This window comes from Tenebrio molitor, chromosome 4 (genome assembly GCF_963966145.1).
Source record: "Tenebrio molitor chromosome 4, icTenMoli1.1, whole genome shotgun sequence".
Lineage (NCBI taxonomy): Eukaryota > Metazoa > Arthropoda > Insecta > Coleoptera > Tenebrionidae > Tenebrio > Tenebrio molitor.
This window is the reverse complement of record NC_091049.1, coordinates 26,540,779-26,558,699: the sequence shown is the minus strand read 5'-3', so window position 1 is coordinate 26,558,699 and position 17,921 is coordinate 26,540,779. Positions and strand designations below refer to the sequence as shown.

General features: G+C 34.9%; 2 protein-coding genes across 7 annotated transcripts in view; one reads left to right on the top strand and one right to left on the bottom strand.

Moving 5' to 3' along the window:
• Nucleotides 1–17,921, top strand: part of fabp (fatty acid binding protein) — a 51,569-nt gene that overhangs the window by 23,049 nt on the left and 10,599 nt on the right. The window contains exons 2-3 of one of the 3 annotated variants that reach the window (XM_069043848.1): nt 13,805–13,856; nt 16,219–16,317. In XM_069043848.1, coding sequence (XP_068899949.1) covers nt 13,805–13,856; nt 16,219–16,317 — 151 coding nt within the window. The other 2 variants (XM_069043851.1, XM_069043849.1) reach the window with 2 other exon arrangements.
• LOC138127785 (calmodulin) overlaps nt 4,260–17,921 on the bottom strand; it is a 28,579-nt gene continuing 14,917 nt past the window's right edge. Inside the window, exons 1-5 of one of the 4 annotated variants that reach the window (XM_069043847.1) lie at nt 7,140–7,155; nt 5,799–5,919; nt 4,808–5,312; nt 4,697–4,753; nt 4,260–4,645 (exon numbers count right to left, since the gene is read on the bottom strand). In XM_069043847.1, coding sequence (XP_068899948.1) covers nt 4,569–4,645; nt 4,697–4,753; nt 4,808–5,312; nt 5,799–5,801 — 642 coding nt within the window. In that variant the 5' untranslated portion in view covers nt 5,802–5,919; nt 7,140–7,155 and the 3' untranslated portion in view covers nt 4,260–4,568. Of the gene's footprint in view, nt 4,646–4,696; nt 4,754–4,807; nt 5,723–5,798; nt 5,920–7,085; nt 7,102–7,139; nt 7,156–17,921 lie in introns of those variants that run through there. The other 3 variants (XM_069043846.1, XM_069043845.1, XM_069043843.1) reach the window with 3 other exon arrangements.

Sequence of the window (17,921 nt, the reverse complement as noted above, 5' to 3'; positions counted from 1 at the left end):
TATAAAAAAGGAACACAAATTCGCCGCCAAAAACCACCAAAAAATCAACAAATGACCAAGACACAACTTCACGCCGTCACTCACATACCAGCCATACAAGGTTATACGCAATTTCCATTGCTCTCAGGTAGCAAAATTTTGCATGAAGAAGACAAACGACGAAAGCTTGCGTTGAATGTAATTGTATAAAGCAAATAAGTGAAATATTTAAATGAATGGTAGAAATCGGTTCATTGAACTCTATCATGCAGGGTCATAATAAATGTTTTTACATCCTAGTTGATTGTGATTTATGTTGTAGGTACGTATAGATTTGACGCCTCTTCAGGAATTGTCAATTTCACATTTGACAATTCACACTTGTCACTTTGGGGTTTTTATTGTGTATAACTTTCGAAAGTATTAATTTTAGTTAGTGCAGGAAGCTTAAGAGTTTTTTTCGAGATGCGATAAAAATTTGATTTGCACTTAAACGTGAACAGTTTCTTACTTTACCAGCAAATGAAAATAGTTTTTCATTTCTTATTGTTCAAATATTGGAGTTATTCAGTGTTGCCCTGCAAAAATGAATATCACTACCAAATATTCCAATCAAGAAACGACTATGGTAGTCCATGTTAGAGATGTAACCAAAAGATTTGTTCAAGTTAGAAGTGTAAGTAAAGGAATATTTTTTAGAATCTGAACAAATCCATAAACGTTTTCCAAGATTTGGATATTTTCAAGTGACAGTTTAAAGACCGCAGAAAGAAATGACACGATATTAGTCAGACGATGGATAAAAACAAATAATGGAGAGTCAGATGTCTGGAAATTGACAGTAAACATTTTTTCTTTAAAAAATACACCTGTCTATGATATGTTTTTGTTTTTATAATTTATCAATAAAATTTTAATCAATGGTAAACAAAACCCTGCTTTTTAGGCAACCAAGTAATCACATTAATTTACGTTTAGCATTGTACAGTTACTCTATGCATTGAAGCGACAAATTTCGCAGGTAACTACGATACAAGGAACATTCATAATAATCCTGTACATTTGCACTGGAGAAATACATATTCAAAGAATTGTTTATACAAATTATAAACATTGTTAAAATTTTGAACATTACGTTCTTGTATCGTCTTCTTGTCGATTAGAGTTTTTTTTATATAGTTCAATATTTCACACAAAAAAGTTAAGTAACTGTGATAGTTCAGATGTGAGAGACTGATTTAAAAATCTAAATCTTGTGTAAACTTTCTGAAAATTGAATGAGAAAGACATCATCGTTAGAAGCCAACTATATTATTGTGATGAAATTTTACTAATTAAAATTTTATTAAGATTCTTTTGCTACCTGCTCAAAGAGATTATTATTCAGATAAGAGTTTTTACTTTTATTTGTCAAATTACCATCATTGCTAATTAGAAACAAACTGGTTCGTCGTAGAATTAAGAAAATTATGAGAAAAACTAGAAGAATAGAATTACTTTGTTATGTTGCCACTCTTACGTCATCTAGCCCGACCAAATATGCATAACAAACTCTTTATAAATAAATAGTTATTTATTATACAAGACGATAAAATTGTATTTTATCTTCGAGAAGATAATAAAATTTTATTGTCGAGTATAATATTCTAAAACATTTCTTTTTAAATCATTACTAATCGTGTCAGGTTTTAAAATCTCTTTAGTATGACCTTTTCATTTGAATAGATAAAACACACTTTAACATCTGCTATAGAAATAGAAGAAACAAAATTTTACTATTGTTTCTTTTTGTAACTATTCACATCTTGAAGATGCTGAAAATGATTATAGTAAATTTTAATAAGTATGTATTTAGCGATAGCAAAAAGCGTTTTTTCACGCCCGGCGTCAACCAACCGAGTCTTTACACCCCGTTAACGTTAACGACCGTTAAAACTTTTCGAAAAAATAAATAACTTATGAACTTGGCCGGTTTAGGTTAAATTTTCCAAATTATTTCATTTTCAATTAATTTTCATATCATTTGGAAAAAGTTACTCTAATAAATTTGAATCTTTCTTAATTTTGGAGTTTTATTTCTTACGAAACTGTTCCACATGATAAATAGCAAAGCACTATTTCAAAAACAATTTTAATTGAATCAAGTTTTATGGTTTTTAACCATGGAGATATCAATGTAAATAATTAATTTTTTTACGCTGATGTTTGTTGTGTTGTTCTTATCTATCATAGATAATATAATAATATACTATCGTATATAGAATCCAATGTCAATGTATGCGAAATTTTTTAGTTTTAAGAGCTTAGCCCCAAATATAAAGATGTCGCTTGTAATGTTTCTAGCACAGGTTTCTATAAATACGTATCATTTTTTCACGGCCTCCCAAATATAGACACTCGTCTCTTTTTCCGGTCAGTCGCATTCGAAAAATGTCGGTTTTTGATAATTAAAATTGCTATTGATAACGTAGAACATATAGAACGCAAAGTCCGTTGTAGATTTTGGAAAATCATACTCATAATATATTTCAAAACGTGTCTCTAGGAGGCCGTGATTTTTTCTTTAAATTGTGACAATAAAAAAATGTCAAAATATAATTGTCCAGTTTTTAAATGATTTAATAAAAACTTCTCTCGGCACCGCTTTCCGAACCCTTTGAGAGATCGAATTAGATAGAAATTCTTTTGCCAAAATACATACATAGAAAACTAAACGCTAAAAGACAAGAAATTTTTAAAAAGTTATCGAATTTGTGGAATTAATTTTGCTCCAGAAGATTTTACCAATGATGGAAGACCAAGTCATAGTGCCTATCCCGAACAACCTGCTTTTGAAGGTAAATAACAGTCAAAGTTAGTGGTTTGTACTTTTGTATTTTTTTAAATGTATTTTTCTCGTTGTAAAAATAAATCAGTTTAAATATTAATTGATGTTGTTCTTACTTAGAAAAAGTATCTCCCTATTGGTAATTGAAGGTATTTATGAGGCATTTCCACTGGAAATGCGTAGTAAATACCTTTTAGTAAAATAAAATAATAAAATCCATTTTTATTTCTTTTTTTTTTAATAAAAAAAAATGCAGAGGGCGCTCTTGTTTTATTTCAAACAAACTCCCTAAAGTTTGCATTCTATATACGATAGTATATTATTATATTATCTATGTTATCTATCCAGATACGGTGACATCTTTTGAAAATATCACCAAACACTTAAATTTGATTCAGCGTAATCTGTAACTTAACTAGCGAACTCTGCCATCTAGGAAGCGTTTCTAAAAAAATTACAGCTGGATGTTGTATATCAGAAATCTACAGTTCAATTTATTTATTTATTTTAAATGCATATAATTTTTTTAATGAATACATACATTTATATATCCTGTAAAAAAAATTGTCACCGAGTCCGCTTGCGGCCCAGGCAGGACAATCTCGAGAATGTTAAAGGATTTCGCGGTCAAGGTGTACACAACATTTTTTTTTCTATTTTGGTATCATAAGTGAGTCTTTGTGAAACTAAAAGTGGTGTCACAAAGGAACTTTTTGTGAAACTGTTTTTGATTTTTTTTTTAATAGGTATTACGTTGGTATTTCTGTAATAGCACGCTGGCCGGCGTCCGGCATCTCTTGCGAGCTCCTGTTAACAATTAAAACCATAAGTTTCACAGAAATTCCCCATAAATCATGCCACACAAAAGTCCCTAGATTATTTCGTAATTAAATTTTCGAGTTTTTATCAAATTAATGCGACCAAAGTAGAAAAAGTAGTACCTATATTACACACGTTTTAAGACGCACTGTGACGCTCGTTCTGTTGGACCACTCCTCACTGCATTCGTCGTGCCCCAACTAACTCGTCTTAATAATATACTATTGTACAACCGAAAATTTGTAATCACATATGATAAAAGGAACAAATAAAATGTACTTCACTGTCAATAAATACATATAAATTCGGCTTACATGTCGCTATAGAAATGACATAAATAAAACAATTCATTTTGTAAATAATCGTAAAAATATCGGAAGAGAATTGTAGTGATGTTTCAGTTTTCATACCCGAAAAATCTAAACGCCAGTCTCACGTGGAAACTTTGATTTGTATCAAATCTTAAAATGACGTTTACTTTAACGGGCGTCGTTAAAAGCAACGGCCGTGAAATTGGATTTCGCAGCCTGTTTTAGGTACCCGAAGTGCAGATTTTGCGTACGGTTACACAAAAATATATTTCTTCTTATTTCTAGTTCTAGTTACTAGTTAGTAATGTGCTAAAGAGACAAAATATTCTTCGATAAATTTATTTAATCTCATGAAGATAACACAAGCGTCAACGTGACAAATACAATAAATAATTTAAACTTATACAAATATTAATGATATCACCCAAGTGTAAAGCTTAAAATGTTTTCTCTTAGTTTTATAGAACGTTCAACTAATAACTACCATACCCGTCAATAAGTTGCGACATCTATGGACCCCCTTAAAAATATGTCTTGCATACGATAAACACTCTAGCATTATTGCAACATCGAGAATGAAAAAACATCACATTCAGATGTAAAAATTCGATATGATTATAATTAACCGCGAATTAGTAGCCCATGATCTCGTCGTCTTCGTCGTCGTAGCTGTCTTCGGTGCCGGGTTCGCCGAGGGCATTAACAAATTCTGAAAAATGAAAATCTTACCAAAACGTAAAAGAATTGGTGAGAAACTCACCGTAGAAGTCGATGCGTCCGTCACCGTCGACATCCACTTCTTTGATCATATCTTCGACTGGAAAGAGAAGAAGATTAGAGCGGTCAGGTAGGCAAACAGTCGCGCACTTACTCTCTTCTTCGGAGAGGTCCTCCCCCAGACACTGCAACACGGCCCTCAAGTCCGACGCCGTGATGTACCCCCTGTTGTGCTTGTCGAACACCCTGAACGCATCCCTCAGCTCCTTCTCCTCCTCTTCTCTGGAGAGCACGTGGTCGGGGTCAGAGCCCGCCCCCGCCGACCAAGCGATATCTACGAACTCCTCGAAGCTGACGTTGCCGTCGCCGTCCACGTCCACCTCCTGGAGCATCTGTTGGAGCTCCTCGGTGCGCGCGAACTGTCCCAGCGATCGCATCACTCTGCCCAGCTCCTCCTTGGTGATGCTGCCGTCGCCGTCCTTGTCGAAGAGCCGGAACGCCTCCCTGAACTCTTTCATCTGGCTCTTGGAGACCTCCGAGTGCCGCGTACCGATCCTGGTCGTCGGCTTCACCTCCTGTATCTTGGCCTCGCGCTCTTCATTCTCGCCGTTCGCGATGGTGGCGTCGGTGTCGGGGTCGGCCTGGGCGGACTGGCGGGTCTGCAAGCCGGGGGCGGGGTCGGTCAGGTCGTAGGTGTTGCGCCGCCGGAGGCAGAGGGAGTCGAGGAAGAAGCACACTTTCATGGTCGGGACGAGACTGGAGGAGGACGGGAGCTGCGGGTTTAAATAGGATGCGGGGATTACCACAAGGATGGTCCCATTACACACTGCTGTTACGTGACCGGGTGCAGTCTTTTCTGATGGGATTCCGCCTGTACCACACCACTGTTACTCATGCGGATATCATGGTGGGTCGTGCACGGTTTCTAAAGCAAAACTAGAGAAACGCCGCCGATAGGAGTTATCTTAATGGAGAGTGGTGTGACGTGGGCAAATATCGCATTTTTACTCAATTAGGAAAATACATTGTTCTAGTCATAGTTTGCATAATGAGACCATCGCTTATCGGGCATCGTTCGCTGATAAAAATAAATATTTGATTGCACGGGAGGATGGTGAGGAAACGTTTCGGTTTTTCGTACTCACCATCAGGTCCTTGATTTGGTTCACCAGAGGTGAAGACGAAAAAAAATTGTTCACCGCTGAAAATATTTTGCCCTCAAACTTCGCCACTTTTTTCACTTTATTACAACTATCTCCTTGAAATCTGGAAAGAATTTTTATTTGCTAAGTTATTACCGATTGGGATAGAAATATTGACATTTGAAAAATCTCGTTAATCATTTGATTGCGGTGGATAAACTACAAGTTTATGTAATAAATGCAAATTGTGGTTTTTATAATAATTCAAATATTTTTCCGGTTTCGTTCTTATATCTTTGTATTTATATTTACAACAGCGGTCGAAAAATCGCCCCTTTGTGTATCTCTATAGAAATGGTTGCTTTTTGAAACCGACCTTGAAACATTTCAAATCCTAGGAGTTGAAATGTCCACAGGCGGCTCGATCGAGTCAAATTTAACGGCATTTGAAGCATTTTAAATTAATTAAATTATCCCTATTAAAAAAAACCTCTAAAAAAGCGAAAGAACCAAATTATTACCCAATATTTAACCGGCGCCACCACGGTGCAACACGAGTCGCCCATGTGCTTGAAATAGTGTAGAGCATTCAGAGTAGAAGTGAGTCTTTTTATGCTTCGCCCAGTTGCCGACCTCAACTTCATTTCGGTCTTCAATCTCTGGGTTTAACACAAAAAAGACTCACTTCTACTCTTAATGATAATCGACTATTGTTGTTCTGCAGCTACAGGGTGTAACAGAAATAGGGGCATTAATTTTAACTGGTAATAGAACTCGTCAAAAGGAACAACTACGTTGTCAAACAACCTCGTAGGTAAAATTTCGGCACATTTAAAAAATACACCCTGTATATCATGTTTTATAAAATGTACGCCAATGCGAAGTAACCTATAGGAAATATGCTTTAAAGCAAGGAAACTGCATTGGTGTACGTTTTATAAAATATGATTTACAGGGTGTATTTTTAAAATGTGCCGAAATTTTACCTACGAGGTTGTTTGACAACGTAGAAAACTAAAAGCAATTAAAAAAAATTGTAGCTCAAAAATTAAATGTCATTTTATTTTTGGACATAGAATTTTTTAGACATTTTTTCCGAGTTCTACATGAAGCCAGTAGCTCGTGGTTAAAATATCAATAACACCCTGTATAATGAATTCCACCCGACGAAGACCAAAACCAAAACAAAATAAAAATCTTTTAAACATTTACTTCCGGGACTATTCGTACTTCACTGAACAGTAGTTCTTTTTCATAGAAGAAAAAATAGAAATGAAAATATCTACTCACGAGTGGGAGTAACACCAATTCACAAAACTATTTTTCCAAAAAAAAAAAACTTGCAAAATCCCGGAGTTGAGCAGTATTTTCGGATTCCGATGCACAGGATGGAGCAGATCGCATCTGACAATTTTGGCAGAGTGCGCTGATTTAAATGGATCACGAATTGCATAAAAATTCAGATCAAGATTATCTTCTTTGAAATTATTGCAATAACTTGATAAATCTAGCGGATGTTCAAAGGTTTACACAATCACTTAGACACCTCAAAAATATAAAAATACCAAGAATAATCTCTGCGGAGGATCGAAAATCTTTTTGATAGTGTGGAATACAATAGGTGATACAATCTGTGACCATTTTGAAAAATTTTCTGACTTTTATCGTTACTAGAGGACGTTTTGACTTATATTTTTTCATAAATTTCATTTCCAGACTAATAATAATGACAATGTTGATAAAAATAACTGGATTATTAACTACAACGAGATTGAAGGATTAGATTTATATTTAAATTAAAGAAGGCTTAGATAAGTTCTAAGAATTGTAATAAAAACTCTCAGATAATGTATTTTGTTTGATAATAAGTAAGTGTTTGTTCTTTGATGGCGAAAGTTATTTACAATAGAATAACACCATTATAGAATAACAACTGTAACTGTCCTTTAAACGTGGATACTTTATTGAACAAAAATCAAACATCTTTGTCTCTGTTTTTACATTAATTCTTCTAAATGTCAAATCTTTGATGCATTGATAACATCATGATTAAATCGTTTGCAGTCGATTTACTTGGGTAAATCTGGAGTATTTCACTAGGTCATAGATACAGATTAAAGAATAGAAAAAGGATGAGTCCAAAAAATAAAGTCGATCAAAATAAGATAAATAGCGTTTCCTGCGAGTACTTTCTGATTAGATTACAGACAAGATCTCGATAAATACGTTAAAGAGGTTTCGATGAAAGTTTGTTTTTTTGGTCACTCTCGAGTGTACAACGTTTAAAAAAACAAAAACATGTTTTTTCCAAAATGAAAAGTTTTGAAGGTTTAAATTTAGTAAAAACAAATAACTAAGCAGGTACTTAATAACTGGAATCTGGTCAAGAAATAAAAAATTCTTTGAAAGGATTCGCTGAATTGGAGTTGGATTGGATTGAAAGATATGTTTTCAACATTTAAAATAATCTGTATCTACGGCTGTAGGATAAATGACTCTTATCCCATCCATTTTGCGTGAGATAAGAACTTCATTACCGCACGCTTTTTTAGAATAACAACCAATTAATCAAAATTTAAATTTAACAAACATCTACAAAACAGTTGACATAACTATTTTTTATAAATATATTAATTACACAATTTTTGCAATTTGTTGAATAAACTACCGATGAAGAGAGTTGTTGTGAATTTTTACCTACTATATTAAATTCTGAGTTATTATTTGTAGTACTATTGTATTATAGTGGTCGATTCTCACTTTGGCAAAAAAAAATATTTTTTTAAATTCTGGGCGGTCGTAGATAAAATATTGTACAATACACGTATGATAACGCATCATTACCAAACTTGTACGATTACATAACTCGGCTTCGCCTCGTTGTGCAAATTTCGCACGCGTTTGTTAATAGTGTTCTTATTACACTTGTATCGTAAATATCTATTATTTGATTTGATTTTGGTTTATTATATTGATTAAATAATTCCACTTTGTATTAACGCCATAAAAGAAAATACAAAATTCCAAATTTTGTATTTTTTGAAACTGTGTTTACTTAATTTGTGTATCGTGTCTATCTCTCAGTGAGATTATTAAATTTTGAAAACATAATCACCTGCTTTCTATGTAAGAAACAACAGGGCGACAAAATTTTACATCGCGTCTAAAAATTAAGTATAACGGGCGTTCAGAAATTAATCCGTTTTCAGATGTATGTCAATTTAAGTCGCATTTGACGTTTAGTTCATTCATTTGTAAGTTTTATTCTAGATTATGTAGTGACGATACATATGTTTTAGAAAACTTATTTATGTATTTAATTTAATCAAGTACAAATATTTATTTATGATATACAGTAGGGAAGAAAACGAGCAATTTTTTTGTATTGTATCCTGACTTGTCAAATGTCATACTATCGAGGAATCTCTGTACGAACAATTTGTCAGTGCATTGTCAAATTCCAGCGTTGGTAGAATTCCTAAGAAGAACCCACTTGTTTGTAAAAAGATTCGTCAGATTCTGACACAATTTACTCTAATTCTTAATAATAAAAATGTATTAAAAATAGATTCTAGTTAATGGAGACTCCAGATAATTGGGAGAGCCGTCAAAAATAAAAACAAATCGCACCAATTATTTGCGCTTTTTAGCTTAATTGGGACATAATTACTTTATAATTATGACGTCATTTTAAATGTCAGCGCGTAATAATGATCTCAGTCGATTTGTTCTCGATGAGTATTGCGAACTTTGTGACAACAAAGAATAAAAGACAAAAAGTGTTAAAAAATTGTTAAACTTGAACTTCCTTAGAGAAATTCTGGTACACGACTTCAAATAAAAAATATTCTCCAGATAAGCGGTGTTAATGTATACAGGGTGTCGGAAAATTAACGTATTCCAAGTCGGGGGTCTTGTAGGGAAAAATCTCAAGAATCTCGAAAAAATAAAATAAAAAATATAGGAGGGGTCTTTACAAAGATATATGGGTCTGAAGATTCAAACTTTTCATCATGTTTTTTTTCAAATAAAAAATATAAATGGTTGACATTAATTTTGAAATATGGTGAGGATCATTATGTAAAATATTAAAATATTGAAAAAACACCTTTATCTCGAAAAAATAAAAGTTTTGTTTTTCCAATTTTTATTCAAAAGGGAAGTACAACATAGCTAGAATATTAATCAGGTACTTTTGAGCAAATATTGGCAACTTTTTTACTTGGTCAACAGGATGTCCCCTACTAAGCCCCGAACTCGGAATACGATAATTTTAAGACAGCCTGTATAGTGGCACCTGATTTAAATCCTATTAAAAAAACACTTGGACTTTAAAGCAACTGTGCGAACAGGAAGTTTCCAAAACCCAAACAAACAATTTGTATTTGAGACTAGATCCATGTTGTTAAACTAAAATGTCTTGAGGACAAGTCGGAACTGGAGCAACAGATGAATCAATAGAAACTTTGGTCTATTGTCAAGATGAGTTCAATCAAATATTGCATCCCAACATATTTTCAACGAGAGATTCGCCCCCGCGCTATTAATTTGTCTTCATTATTGTTTTGTTTTCCCGACATGCTCAACCAGACCAGAAAATTTAGCAATTTCCACTTGTCTGGACCTACATTAAATTACAAGAGCGTTGCCGGTGCCATAAAAACGAGCAAATCAATATAATCACATGTTTGAAATTAGTTTTAATTATGGCACATACCATAATTCACCAATTCATCATGCTGAAGTACAAAACAGATGACTGTGAACATATGGCCTCCTGCGATAAAACTTATTGAAACAGAATATCATAACACTATAGATATCGTGCCCGTTGTAAAATCCGATACTGTGGCTTTTATATGCAAATTATGTTAACAAACCGGAAAAATTACAGTTTTTGATGTCTCGGTCGTGAGTAATAATATAGAATCACAAGTAATGACAGGAATTGACTTAAGTTATGCTCCGGCGACACGTCACGCCACTGTCGTTACTGTCATTAGTGCACCGAGATTTTTTTTGCGAAGGAGGCGTGTCTTGCTGATTTTTGAGCTTTCATTTTCCGGTCGAAAAAGCAAATCTGAGTACAACGCAACCGGACCGAAAACCCCCAAAACCACCCAAACCGTGATACTCACATACGACGTCAGTCGAACACAACAAAGCACACTTTGATCATCCACCCTGCACCAACACACTGACAGAAATAATCTCATTGCTAACTAGATTTAGCATCCCTCGTTCCAAGCGAAACGACAAGGTGGGCTCGATGCCCAAAATTTGGGCAAAATCGGACAATCCTGTACGATCCAGAGCAAAACTCGAATCTGTGGCGCGTCCAGACCGGAGGGGCCAGACGAGCTTTCGAGGGGGGGTTGCGTGAGGGCGGCGCGCAACGAGCCCACCTCGTCTTGTCGCCCCTTGGCGGGGATGCTGGGACCCGTCGGGGGCGGCGGTCATGCGCTCGATTCGTTGCGCATTTCGGCGGAAAACCGCGAGAAATGCCATTCGGATTGTTTGATTTACGACATTTAAAAATGTAATAAAACGCCCCCGGCTGCGGGAGCGGGGGTTGCGTTGTTTTGTCCAAATTAGTCGAGGCGGCTGATTAAATTAAATTCGTCGCACAAGAATAATGACAGAATATAGCCTAAGGGAGTCCGTTTCGGCTCAGGGACGCGAGGGTCGCGGGTTCGATTCCGACCCAGGGCGAAAAAAAAAACGCTATATTCTATCTCGTGATTCGGAAGTCACGTTAAGCCATTGGTCCCGGTCTATTGAGTTGGTCATCACGCCCCTCATAGATTTGTAAACCAGTCCTAGACTGTGTAACAACATTTTTTTATAACAAGAATAATAATGGTGGTGAATATAATTTTGTGTGAATGACAGGTGCGGTTTTCTTTTGGGAGGCACAGAGGAAGACCCAACAATGATCCAATTTACGTTCAAATTTGTATTCATTCAGCATTAATTGAAGATAATTTACTCTGTCGTATTATCCAATTAGACGCCATTTCGTCCTGATGGATGGACGCATGAGAAATTTCACTTTAAAGCGACCCGCATCTCCTCTTAATCAGGCGAAAAATTGCCGGGTGTGGGAAGGATGAGGATGAGGGGATCGATAGTCGAGAGTGCGACATATGGCGAGGACGGAAAGTTCGACTGTATAATAATAGAAGATAATGACGAAAAGAGGATGTCGGAGAGGAAACGATCGGTTTATCGGGGGCGAAAAGATTGCTCTTGGGGTGAGACCCGCTGTCGGAAAAATTCGACCGCCGTGTCGAACGATGGGGTGCCGATTGGTTTTATTCAGGGTGGAGGGTTGACTACAATTTGAAATTTTTGATCGAAAAGCAAGAATTGCAGAGATGCAGGTTTGATGGAATGGAATATTTGGGACAAGATGCCACAGCGTCCAGGCCGGATTTAATTAATTATCAAATTTACAGTAATTGGGAAAGGGTGAAATGAAAAAAAAATCTTATGGGATGAATGCCACTAGGTGCTAATCTGTCAATTTGAATGTTTCTTTTTCTCAAAAGAAAGGCCAACAGGTGCTGAGATAAATGTGGAGTTCCCCAGGGTTACGACTTAAGTCTCGTTTTATTCTGAACCGTACTATAGACACTAGGTTGGATGGAATGCTCTCCTACATAGATGACAAGTTCTACGTTCCTTTGTTCCACGTGAAGTACTACAACAATTGCAAGAAATACATTTTGATCGTAACGGTACAATAATGGCGATCATGGTTTAAATTTAATTCGACAATTTACGATTTGTAAAATATGTGGTTGATAAGCTTATCAAAGAAATTTTACGTTGCTCTTAAAAATCAACATTAATGGGTACTAAAAGAAAAATATATTAAAAGCAATTGCATATATTATGTTCTATCCTTGACAATTTTATTCGAAATGTCAAAATTTTGCAGTTGCTTTATTTTTAAATTTGGAAAAGAATTAATAATATCATTCATTATCGTAGTACCAAACATTATCAGGAACGACTTATCCAGGTCTTTATAACGTACTAATACTTTTATGAGGGTTGGAACGGTTAGGACAGCCCATTGCTGTCTCATTGTTCTCATTATCAATGTCATTGACTCATTTTCTTACGTTGTTAATATGTTTCGAATTCTGAAATATTTTTTTTACATGATCATTGGATTTTAGTGGTTTTTGCTCACTGAAAATAGTTAGCAAAGATGGCAATTGAATCACTAGTGCGGAAATAATATTTGCAAAATGAATGTTTTGATAATTTGAATATTAGTAACTAAAGCTTGTCTTATTTTTGACTTATTTAAATTTGTAACCTGTTATTTAGATTTCAATTGACGAAAAAACGTGAAATTACTTGGGGTAACTCCTGGGAAAATTCATGCTAAATGCATTGTGTGTTGGTATCACTGATTAAACTAAAATCAGTAAACCAATCACAAACACGCAACAACAAAGCTAACATCTTTTGTTTCGAATTTTGTTGATCCACGTTTTGTTGTGAAAAACTGTTTTCGTGAGTTCCCTGTTGGGATAATTTTGCAGAAGTTATTGCTTCAGTGATTTTAACAGTTATGAAAAATAGTGATGCAGCTAGATTCAACACGCAAGAGCAAATGTACATTTAATCACTTTTATGGTTGAGGTCCTCACCTTCGGCTCAGACGCCCAACTTCCGTGATTAAATGCACTACTTTGCTCACTTGTATTGAAAATAATTAATTTAACTGCTTTTAAAATTTAGCAGAGCAGTTACAGAATACGCCCCATATACTTTTATAATAAATAACTCATTTAATCTTATCAATCCAAGATTAATTGATACAAGTTATATTTTTTTTAAATTAAACTATGAAAAGGTTAATTTAATTTTCCCGAATCAATAATTTTTTTTTTAATCGGTAAAACAACAGTAGATGTCGTAGATGTAGTGTTTCCATTGTTGCCAAATTTTTTTACATATTTCATTAACGCAGGTAAAAATTATTTTTTCAGATCAAGATGGCGACGACGCAAGTCTTATCGATGCCACACAGCGATGCTGAAGGTAAAGTCATTTTAACATCTTTCTGAGAAGTATTTCGCCAACAATAATCCGCATGATCTTATTATAATCGTAACGTGCACACTATCAGGACTGATTTTATCAAGATTTTAAATTTGGAATAAGTATCCAACAATAAATTTCGATTAAAAAAGTTGCGTCATATATTTTCAATGCCATCCTTATCACCCAGGTTCTAACTTTAAACACGGTCGGCTCATGTAACAGTGATAAGAGGAAAATTAAAGGATTTACGGTCTTGCCATCCAATAAACTGACGATCAATAAATCAAAAAGGAAGGTCGAGATGATCCAAACAGACAAAATTTGGATCTTCTCATATACCGAGTGGCCACCAAAGCTTTTACATATTTCTTTTGTTTCTGAAAGTAATTTTATAAAATGTCGTGTAGTGAAGATTTTTGAAATTGTTTGGGTTCTAAGAAATTTCTGGACTCGTTGACATGTGTAAAAAAAGGGCGGGAAAGAAGAAAGTGTAGATAAATGAAATAGTATATAATGGGAGAAGTACTAAAAGGAATTAATGGAATGTTAATAAAATTAGAGACCGGGGGAGAAGCACTAGAAAGAAGGAACTGGAAAAATAATAAACATATAAAGAGATAAACTGAGAAAAAAAAATTAACGGAGAAAATCGGTAGAAAGAGAAAAGAAACTGTACATTTACAAAGATATGAAAGAATAAAAAATAAAAAGAAATTTCTGGAAAATTGTTACAAAGTGGAAAAGAGACAATTAGAACATTTAAAAACAAAAACGAAAAAGTACATGTACTGAATGACAGACAAAAAGGTAGAGAGAAGTTCATGCAATGTAAATTAGGTTGAAAAAAATTTGCTCGTTAAGATAAATAAATGAAAGTTTAATAAGTGGTAAAAAAATTACCTAAATACATACATATAAACATGAAGTCATGAATCCAATTTACGTATTATGTTCTTTAAAAAAATTCAAATTCTCAGAAAAAAAAACAAATATGAATAATAACTACATAATTTACAAACATTTAAAAATGATTCACCAAGCGTATAGTTAGTTATTCGCACAAGAGATAATATGTAGTCAAATTAAAAAGAAAAAACATAAGGTAAGGAATAAGAAAAAACAAAAAACTGCGACAAAGTAGCTCTTTATGCACAATGAGAATAGGAAAATAAAGTGCATCTGGTGTTACTGAAATATTACTAAAAGAGAAGAAATGCAAAACCATGACTGAACCGTATAATAGTAGATTGTATAAATATCATTAAGGCAACTGGGCGAAGCACAAAAAGACCTTCTACTCTGAATGATATATAGATACTATTTTATCTTCAAGCGGATCACAAAAAAAAAAATCAGACATGAACTCATTTACTTTCTTTTGCTGTATATAACAGGAGTTACAGGAAAAAAATGAAGTAAGAATCAGGAGGACAAAAAAGGAAGGCAATTTTGAAAAATGAATCGAACAATTTTTAATGGTATAAATGTAAAATCACATATTACTAGAAGAGTAAAAAAGAGAAGATAGGAAGGGAAAAAGAACAATGCATTTTAAAAATGATATAATAATAACAGACAAGGTTAAAGGTTCTTTGAGGGAAAGGATAATCACTTCAAGAAATATAAGAGAGGGAAAGTAAATTAATTAGGACATTGCCAAAGAATTAACATTTGGAATTATAGAAACAGAGAAGTGGTTGAAAAATTATTTTTAGAAACTACAGTAGGATATTTTGGAATTGTCTAACCAAGGATGTATAAGTTCGTTGTAGAACTTAAAGTTGAGATCACTTCCAGAGAAATGAAACACCACGGGATACGGTAGAAGACATTTAGACAAAATTTCGTCATCTTGATGTTGATAATTCAAGATCATGAGAAGAAACTGTTAATGAATCCCTCGGTATAGCAGAGTTTATCAATTGGTTATCAATTATCATGTTTGTATCATCTCCAGTAAATCTCTCTTATTTGCACACCTTATCGTCGAGTGAGAAACCTTCGCGACCGCCGCCCTCTCACGTGACTCCCTTCGCAGGGCGTCCTCGCCCTCGCCGGATATCCTGGCGGGTTCGTTGCTCCTGCAGCAGAGCCCGAAAAATCTTTAAGGACGGCGTCGGGGCCGGAGCGCGCATGCACCGGGGGCAGATCATGCCACACAGCGGTCCATCTGCATTAACCACTCTGTACATCTGTCACTGGTGCTAGAATCGCGTCGCGCCACATCCGCACCGCCGTCGCATCCGCAACCGCTCCACCACTCGCGCAACGACCGTCTTTGCGAAAGGGTGTAAGTTGAGCGAGCGACGAATCATGGCTTACATCTCGCGATTATTTTTATTTTCCGTTTTTTTTACAGTTTTTCAATTAAACAGTGCCGAAATGGTTGACGCACATCTCGGGAAGAAGTACAAGCTCGCCACTAGCGAGAACTTCGACGAGTTCATGAAGGCCCTAGGTGAGTCGACGTCCGTGCGAATTTTTTTTTTTCTTGAGACGGGTTTCGGAGGTGTCGCGGGTTAAATTTAGCAGAACTGGGACAAGGACCCCGTTCGTCGTCGGATGCTTTTTTTCCTGTTAATTGGCGGTGATTGGAATCCGGCGAAAAGTGGGGCCCGCGTGGCCGTTTAATTCGTCGTCAAGTGAGAGTAATTGGGGTGATGCGTGAATCACCCCAATTAGTCTGACGCAACGGTTGTCACGAGTTTCCCCCCAGTACGTCCCTGGGTATTTGGCAAAATCGATTTCAAGGCGACGTGCTCAGATCTTTTCTCGCACCTGCAAAGGTGTGCCGTAAAAAACTACCAAAAGTTTAACACCGATTTTTGTTTAATTTGATTGTGGTTCCCCATTTTCCATTTTTCCTGTGCCAAAGTAACACTTTTGGATGACCTTGAAAATTTTCTATTTAAAAAATATTTTTTGCAAGACGAAAATATGTACCTATTCAAATTGTACAATGTGGAGGTGTTAGGTGGACAATTTTAAATGTTTTATAAACTTGCCATAAAATTTGCAATTCCGTCCATTTCCATGAAGCATTTCAGGCAAAAAAAAAACCGCCAAGAACATTCATAATATGTAAATCACTAAATATATACAGGGTGTCATTGATAAATTAGCAAAAATTGAGTCTTGTTTTTAGTTTTATTGTAGTTCTTCATTCCTCAATTTTTGTGGCTCTTTCAAAATAACACTTTTCGTTTTCGATGACCTTGAAAATGTTCTATTTGAAAGAATATTTTGAAACTAGCCATGAAATTCTCATTTCTCTCTATTATATGAAAAATTTGAGGTAAAAAAAAAAGATCAAGAACATTCATTGTATGTAAGTTACTAAATATATACAGGGTGTCATTGAAAAATTACCAAGAATCGAGTTTTCTTTTTAGTTTTATTGTAGTTCTTCATTTCTCGAATTATGTATTAGGCAGAAAATTTCAAATGTGGATATTTTTTTTTTCGTTTTTTTTTCCACTGGCTGCGCTCGTGCTTCTAAACTACTCGCACGTGAAGAAAGTAGAGCTTTATGCACTTGTTGCACAATTCAATGATTCAGTATATTTTGAAATTTTTCCATATTGGACGTAATTTTTGAAGTAAATCTTGTACATTTGAATCATTTGAACATTTCCACTATGGAATGAAAAATAAAATAACATCTGTCAAACAATAACTTAGTCGTGAGAAAAAATCAAGTAGAGGAAGAAATGTTAATAAGTGTGAGAATCACAGATTTTTGTTTTTTTTTTATTGTTGTTCTTCATTTCTCAATTTTTTTCTGTCTTAGTAGGTAACATGACCTTGAAAAGTTTTGATTAGACAAACAGATTTTGCATATTGCGTAACTTAATCTCGTGGTCTAGGACTACTATTGTAAAATTAAACAGACGCAGAAACCACAACAATAGTATATTTCAAACCAAGGTAAGAAAGTGCTTTCTTGCAGACCGCAGGCAAAGATTATAAACCGAGCCGTAGGCGAGGTTTGTAAGTGCCCAAGGTCTGCAAGGGCACTTTCTTAACAAGGTTTGAATACTATTTTTTTCCCTACCGGCACAA